The following is a 7,239-nucleotide window of genomic DNA, read 5'->3' as shown; positions in this document are numbered from 1 at the left end:
GTGATGCACCGTGGTGTGTGTGTGTGTGTGTGTTTGTGTGGGTGTGTTTGTGTGTGTGTGGGTGTGTGTGTGTGTGTGTTTGGGGGGGTGGAAAAGAGGGAGGGGTGTGGGATAGTGGTGAAGTCTGGGTGTAAGATGCATAGCCTGTGATACTGCAGATATGTTAACTTTATAACAGCTCAATTAGCAGTCCTTGATGGTGCAAACAAGGATCTGTGCTCGTGTATGTTCCCTCGCCTCATATTTTTAACCACCAAGAACCTAAGTAAAACATCACGATGATACCTTGCGTGTTTTTTTTTTTTTTTTTTTTTTTTTTAGATGCGAAATCTCTTTCTCCCCTGTGCTGACATCCGGCTGTGGTAGAGCCCTATATGGCCGGATGAGCGAGCACTGCTCCTTTGGTGCCCGTGCTTGAGCGGTTCCTCTGGCCGGTTGAATACCACACACTGGCATAATGCAGTACCTACGGGCTCACCATAGCCCGTGCTACTTGGAACTGTTTGTTCCAAGTAGCGAATCTTTAACAACAACAACATGGCATAATGAACACTTTTTTGAACACCTGTTCATACAGGATTATGCGACAGCTGAGTCCTATAAGTAGGCTTATTAGAGCTTTCCCTTCCCATAGCTCGTGTATAACATTACCCAACAACAAAAGTTCCCTGGAACAAGATCCGCCAATGGGTTTACTACCAGGTCCCCAATTACTGCTGGGTGAACAGGGGCGCCGTATTATCAATCCTCCGTGATCCGGAGGCAGAAGCACTTGACGAGGGCTACTGGAGACGTGTCCTTAAGTACCACTTAGCCTCCTCTTGTCACTATCTTGAGAACGATCTGGAGAGAGAGATGATCGAACGAAGCAATTATCAGAGATCTTGATATAATTTTTTGTGTATATTAACACCATTTGGACGAGAATATAACTTATTTTTTTGTTCCTTTGGTGCCCGATAAATGTTGACATCATCTCAAGCGAGAATATAAGTCCTTAGGTCTTGCCCTGTACAAGTTTTAATCTGGGGCTCTCTAAGGTGAGGTGTCGAGAGATAGTGAATTATTATTTTTTTATTTAGTGTGTAGTATAACTCGAGGCTGTCGCCACAGCTTGTCAGCGAGGCAGCAGGAGAGAGTAATGGCCTTAAACACGCCTCGAATCACCAAATATAAGAATCTCAGGGGAGATTCGAGTGACTTTCTCTCCCTCTTTCAAGTTTTCAAGTCTGAGGTATTTTGCTTGTGGTCCACCAGGACTTCTAGGACCACTAGCACCAGGATCTCCAGGACCAAGAGCACCAAGACCAGGACCTCCAGGACCAAGAGCACCAAGACCAGGACCTCCAGGACCAAGAGCACCAAGACCAGGACCTCCAGGACCAAGAGCACCAAGACCAGGACCTCCAGGACCACCAGCACCAAGACCAGGACCTCCAGGACCAAGAGCACCAAGACCAGGACCTCCAGGACCAAGAGCACCAAGACCAGGACCTCCAGGACCAAGAGCACCAGGATCTCCAGGACCAGGACCACCAGCACCAGGACCTCCAGGACCAGGACCACCAGCACCAGGACCTCTAGGACCAGGACCACCAGCTTGGGGGGAGTGATGCAAGTAGCTATTATATAAACGTTGACAATAGGAGGTCACCTCGTCCCCCCCCCCCCAACCCACCCACGTCACCCATTAAACCGTGTTCAGAGGGTCCTAAACGTCACGACGGCCGAGAGTTGCCCACGCAGGCCTCGTAAATCTCCCCCATCATCTTGTGTGAGTCTGGTGAATATTTCCTCATCATTGAGACCCTTTTTTTTACATTGTTTATGAACTGGACTCTTATCATCAGAACATAAATTCTCCAATATACGAAATTTATTGTTTTAAAAGGATTTTGGATTAATAATAATACTTTATTATCATTTATATTTTGATTTGCGTTATTATTTGCATTGTAATTGTTATTATTATTATTTATTTATTTGTTAATTATATTGCTGAATATATTTTTTTTATTATTTATTACTAAACAATTGTAGTTTAATTATTGTCGTTCATTCTTAGATGCTAAATTATTTATTGTATAATAAATATATTATATTATTTATTGAACAATCTTATTAAATTTATTTGTAGCAAGCCAAATTTTTTCTGTACGTTTATCTGTATCAATAAGAGGCTCACCTGAGCCTCTGCTAGCCAGGTGTGGCTTCATTACTTAGAGCTAACAGTGTCAATTTTAATATTTAATTCAAATCATGTTTACAACGTCAAGGGCTGTTTAATTATGCTCGGAGCTAGTAGGGAGGAAGCTAGTAAACGCGACACTATTCCTATAGTGTATGTGAATGCCACTCAAACGACCCTGATACAAGATTAAACTGACACTAGCCTCAGGGGAATCTAATACAAATCGTTGGTATTTATATATTATTATCTAACAAAATAATCACACACATATATACCTTGAGGTTACCTTGAGGTGCTTCCGGGGCTTAGTGTCCCCGCGGCCCGGTCGTCGACCAGACCTCCTTCTATATATACTCATAAATAGGAAACAGTAATTTGCTCGTTTCGTCCGCCGTTTTTCTCCGGGGAGACAATCCAAGTCCCAATGAGCAACTTGTGGTACAGATTAGCAATTTATCTTATAGTAAGTATAAAGAAAAATTCTTTTTTAAGACTTCTCCATAGCTCAGTCGGTAGAGCTTCGCCTTCACATGCGTAGGGTTCATGGCTCGAGACTCCTACAGCCCAGATGAATGGAATGTTATTTTAAGTAAATTTGAGAAATTTTTATTTAGAAATTAACACTTTCAGTTCAACTCGCTTGTGATAGATATTATACAGTGTCAAGCCGTGATTTATCAAAACTCACTGCATATAAGAACCCTTATGAAAACCGGCAGAGTCAGAGGTAACAATGCACTTTTACTTAAGATTCATTGGCTTGTTATCGGTTTCTTGAAATGAAACTTGGTTGAAACAAGTCTCATAATCATTACAAAGGATCTGAAACTCCTCCTTCTTGCCTTCCTCTCGCGCCAGAGCTGGTGGAGGTGCTTCAAGCACTGTGATAGAAGAGAAGTGATTGGGCTAGGAAATTGGTTTTCAGAGCAGATGGATCAGTAATGCATTCGAACACACTTCTCTCCTTTCTCCATTCTCAATTTTTCTCCGTTCCTTTTCGTCCCATTCTTTCCGCTCTTAATTTCCTCTTCCTCTCTTCCCTCTATTCTGTTCACGACAGAGGGGAGAACATAAGAGAACACAATAAATATATAAATACACAAAAGCCTGCAATGGAACCCAAAATTATATGGGATAATTTACGAATAAATTTTGAAAGACCTGGACCGAATGATGCTTGAAAAGAGAGAGAGAGAGAGAGAAAGAGAGAGAGATGATGATGCAGACATAAGTAATACTAATATTAGAACAATAAACCATAGGTGATAGGAACACACACAATAAGAAATATCAGACTCTAATTTTTTTTTAGAAGTGTTGAGAAAGTTGATTAGAATAGACGATAAGGTTGTTAGAAACCAACTACATAGGACAGGAGTCGTTACATTAGATGATCAGAAGGTGGAACGGTTAGGGTTCAACAGCTGAAGACCGATCCTAACATGAGAACATAGTAATTAAGGAAACAGCAGAAGGCCTATTTTGGCCCATGCGAGGCAGCTCCAATTCATATCCCCCTTAACTCATTTATATATTTATGTCTAACCTACGCTTGAAATAATCAAGGGACCATACGTCTATTATCTAACTATGTAATTTCAAAATGTAGAAAGAGTGACTTTAGCGATTACCGACTGGAGTGATTTTTCTATAATTGACTAAGAATTTGACACGAGGGAATTCTATCTCCTTCCTTAAAGATCGTTACCATATTATTGACTCTTGACAATAATATTGGTTTCTACACCTTTACCTTCCTCTGCTCCTTATCTCCCCCTACCTCTCACCCTCCTCTACCCCTTTCCTCCCATAATACGGGAGAGAACACGAGGATTACTGAATTCTTTCATGACTTGAAGCGATACCTGTACCATGAGGAATCTGAAACCATTCGCTCCAATCGAGCGATAGATAAAAGAGACCGGACCCATGTGCTGAAGTGCGACCTGGGGAAACTCTCCCAGCAGGTATACGAAAATCTCGGCGCCAATCACCAATCTTCGGGATTGTATACAGTCACAGAGGATTGTATGCAATCCTTCTGAATACCTCACCTTGCTAGACGTTGCTTGTACACTATACTTGCACAATGACACAATACAGCTACCTCTACACACATACACAGGCTACACAGGCACACACACAGACACACCATACACAGGCACCCTCTCACACCCTACACAGGCACACTCTCACACCCTACACAGGCACACTCTCACACCCTACACAGGCACACACCCCCACACTCACTCCCTACACAGGCACACACCCACACTCACTCCCTACACAGGCACACACCCCCACACTCACTCCCTACACAGGCACACACCCACACTCACTCCCTACACAGGCACACACCCACACACTCACTCCCTACACAGGCACACACCCACACACTCACTCCCTACACAGGCACACACCCACACACTCACTCCCTACATAGGCACTCCCCCACACTCACTCCCTACACAGGCACCCTCACACACTCACTCCCTACACAGGCACTCCCCCACACTCACTCCCTACACAGGCACCCCCACACACTCACTCCCTACACAGGCACACCCCCACACTCACTCCCAACACAGGCACACCCCCACACTCACTCCCTACACAGGCACACACCCACACTCACTCCCTACACAGGCACACACCCACACTCACTCCCTACACAGGCACACACCCACACACTCACTCCCTACACAGGCACACACCCACACACTCACTCCCTACACAGGCACCCCCACACTCACTCCCTACACAGTTACACTCCCCCACACTCACTCCCTACACAGGCACACCCCCACACACTCACTCCCTACACAGGCACACCCCCACACTCACTCCCAACACAGGCACACCCCCACACACTCACTCCCTACACAGGCACACCCCCACACTCACTCCGAACACAGGCACACCCCCACACACTCACTCCCTACACAGGCACACCCCCACACTCACTCCGAACACAGGCACACCCCCACACACTCACCCATCTTCCTACACATTAAAAAACACTAAAGAGATTACCTCCCCATAAGAGGTGAGATAATAAAGCAGTATTCCTCACATAATCATGATGCACAACACTACTCATCGAAGATAAACATACATGCTGGTGACTCATTATTCATCATTATTCATCATTAATCATTATTCATCAAAGGGAATAGATAATGTTTTACCTGGTTTATTTACATCATTGTACGTGGATAGTGATTGTGATGGTGCTGTCGGCACTTAACCTATCAGTCCTTACCTAACAGTGTCTTGGGGGAAGGGGGAGGAGATGTGGGTGCATCTACTAGCGTTGGTGCACCTATTTGCGTTATCATTTCTTGTTAACGTTCCACTTCGTTATCGAGTCTGGTTTTATAGTTGTGGATGGAGGTGGCTTCTACAGCTTCTTCTGTTTCTTGCAGTGCAATCCAATTGTCTACACTACCCGTACTGGGTAGTGTAGACAATTTCCCAACTTATTATCCAGTACAAGCTATTAGTTAATTACTGACATTAGTTAAATACTAAGTGCAGATTTTTTTACTTGGAAAAACGACTGGATGAATTTTCGGTACAGTAATAAACCCCTACGGGCTCACCATAGACCGTGCTGCTTGGAACTTTTAATTCCAGGTAGCAAATCTTTAACAACAACAACCTTCGGTACAGTATAACAACAAACTTTTTTTTTTCTGACATGTAAATATTATTATATATTGTGGGTTTATGTTTAGTTAGATCTAGGTTAGGTTGTTGTTAATGATTCGCTACCTGGAATTAAAAGTTGTAAGTAGCACGGGCTATGGTGAGCCCGTAGTGCTTTTGATATGAATAGGCTAGGTTAGGTTAGGTTAGGTGGGATTACGCTGATTTAGGAAGTGTTTGCATTTCAGGCTGAAGGTGAACGAAGTAGGTTCCGAGTTATTGCCTCAAACAAGGCCTGGTGGATCGTAAGTCCAAATGCTGAATTATGTAGTTTTTGTAGATCGTATATGACTTGTAAGTCGTGAACTTCCCAGCCCATTGTTTTGATAAAGGGGGTGGAATTCAAGTTTCTATTCTGTCCTTGGATCCTACTTTCTCCCAGTTTGAAAATTCCTGTTAAACTTGACCTATTTCTCTCTCAGTATCTTGTATGTTGTAATCATATCCCCCTCTTTTCATTCTATCCTCTAGGGATGTGAGATTTAGTTCCATTCACCTATGCTCATAGCTTAACTCTCTTATCTCTAATATAATCTTCTTGAAAAGTGACTTTTTAAAATTTTGGTGCTATGCTTCACAAAACTTAGCTTCCAAGTTGATGCAGAAGGGTCGGTTTCTAGCTCTTGGTCCCCTTGATTTTCTAGCAGCCAGTTATCTAATACTTGACCTTTCAACCTTACACAAATTTCCAATATTATCAACACCCTTTTATCGTTATCATTTTTCTTGCATACATACATACATACCCTCTCAGCGAGCCATTGTCTATCTGCGTCCGTGCATCTACCTAGCTTTCTCTCCATGTCATTTGCGTCACTCGAAGATATCGTCAGGCAAGGGGAAAAAAATCAACACTTCCAAAGTGGATTTAGAAAACTGCAAGTGAGTATTGCGGTATATTTTCACTCGTCATTCATCAATCGCGTTATTCATCATTCATTTTACGTGTTATTGCCGATTCCTTCTTTTTTTCTTTCACAGTTATACATATAGTAGTATACTTTTTTCACGTACATTGTATGATATTTAAAACGTGAACACGTGTATTATATACATGTAAATATAGATAAATACATGCGGGCATACATATGTATGCTCATTCTTTTCTCTCTACGGCCATTATGTGTTATTAAAATATTTTGGAGAAAAACAGCACTGTACGCGCCTCACCAAGGATGACCCCACTACATCGAGGATGACCTCCACCACATCAAGGACGACCCAGCCCACACCACCACCAGCATATACCCCCTAGACCTCCACCACATCAAAGACGACCCAGCCCACACCACCACCAGCATATACCCCCTAGACCTCCACCACATCAAAGACGACCCAGC

General features: G+C 43.2%; 1 protein-coding gene across 1 annotated transcript; it reads right to left on the bottom strand.

The window, feature by feature from the left end:
- Positions 1 to 1,147: 1,147 nt before the first annotated feature.
- On the bottom strand, positions 1,148 to 2,216 carry LOC138370781 (myosin heavy chain IB-like). Its single transcript, XM_069335382.1, has 2 exons — positions 2,186 to 2,216; positions 1,148 to 1,599 (listed from the first exon to the last, which is right to left on the bottom strand). Exons 1-2 carry the CDS (start codon positions 2,214 to 2,216, stop codon positions 1,148 to 1,150), a joined length of 483 nt encoding a protein of 160 aa, XP_069191483.1.
- Between the last annotated feature and the right edge of the window lie 5,023 nt (positions 2,217 to 7,239).

This window comes from Procambarus clarkii, chromosome 33, assembly GCF_040958095.1.
Source record: "Procambarus clarkii isolate CNS0578487 chromosome 33, FALCON_Pclarkii_2.0, whole genome shotgun sequence".
In the NCBI taxonomy this organism is placed as follows: domain Eukaryota; kingdom Metazoa; phylum Arthropoda; class Malacostraca; order Decapoda; family Cambaridae; genus Procambarus; species Procambarus clarkii.
This window is presented reverse-complemented; position numbering and strand designations above follow the sequence as displayed.

Coding starts and splice junctions, on each gene's coding strand:
- LOC138370781 (XM_069335382.1), bottom strand. CDS start 2,216: ATGAAGCCACACCTGGCTAGCAGAGGCTCAG. Junction 1,600..2,185: donor CCTGGCTAGCAGAGGCTCAG/GTGAGCCTCTTA, acceptor ACTCCCCCCAAG/CTGGTGGTCCTGGTCCTAGA.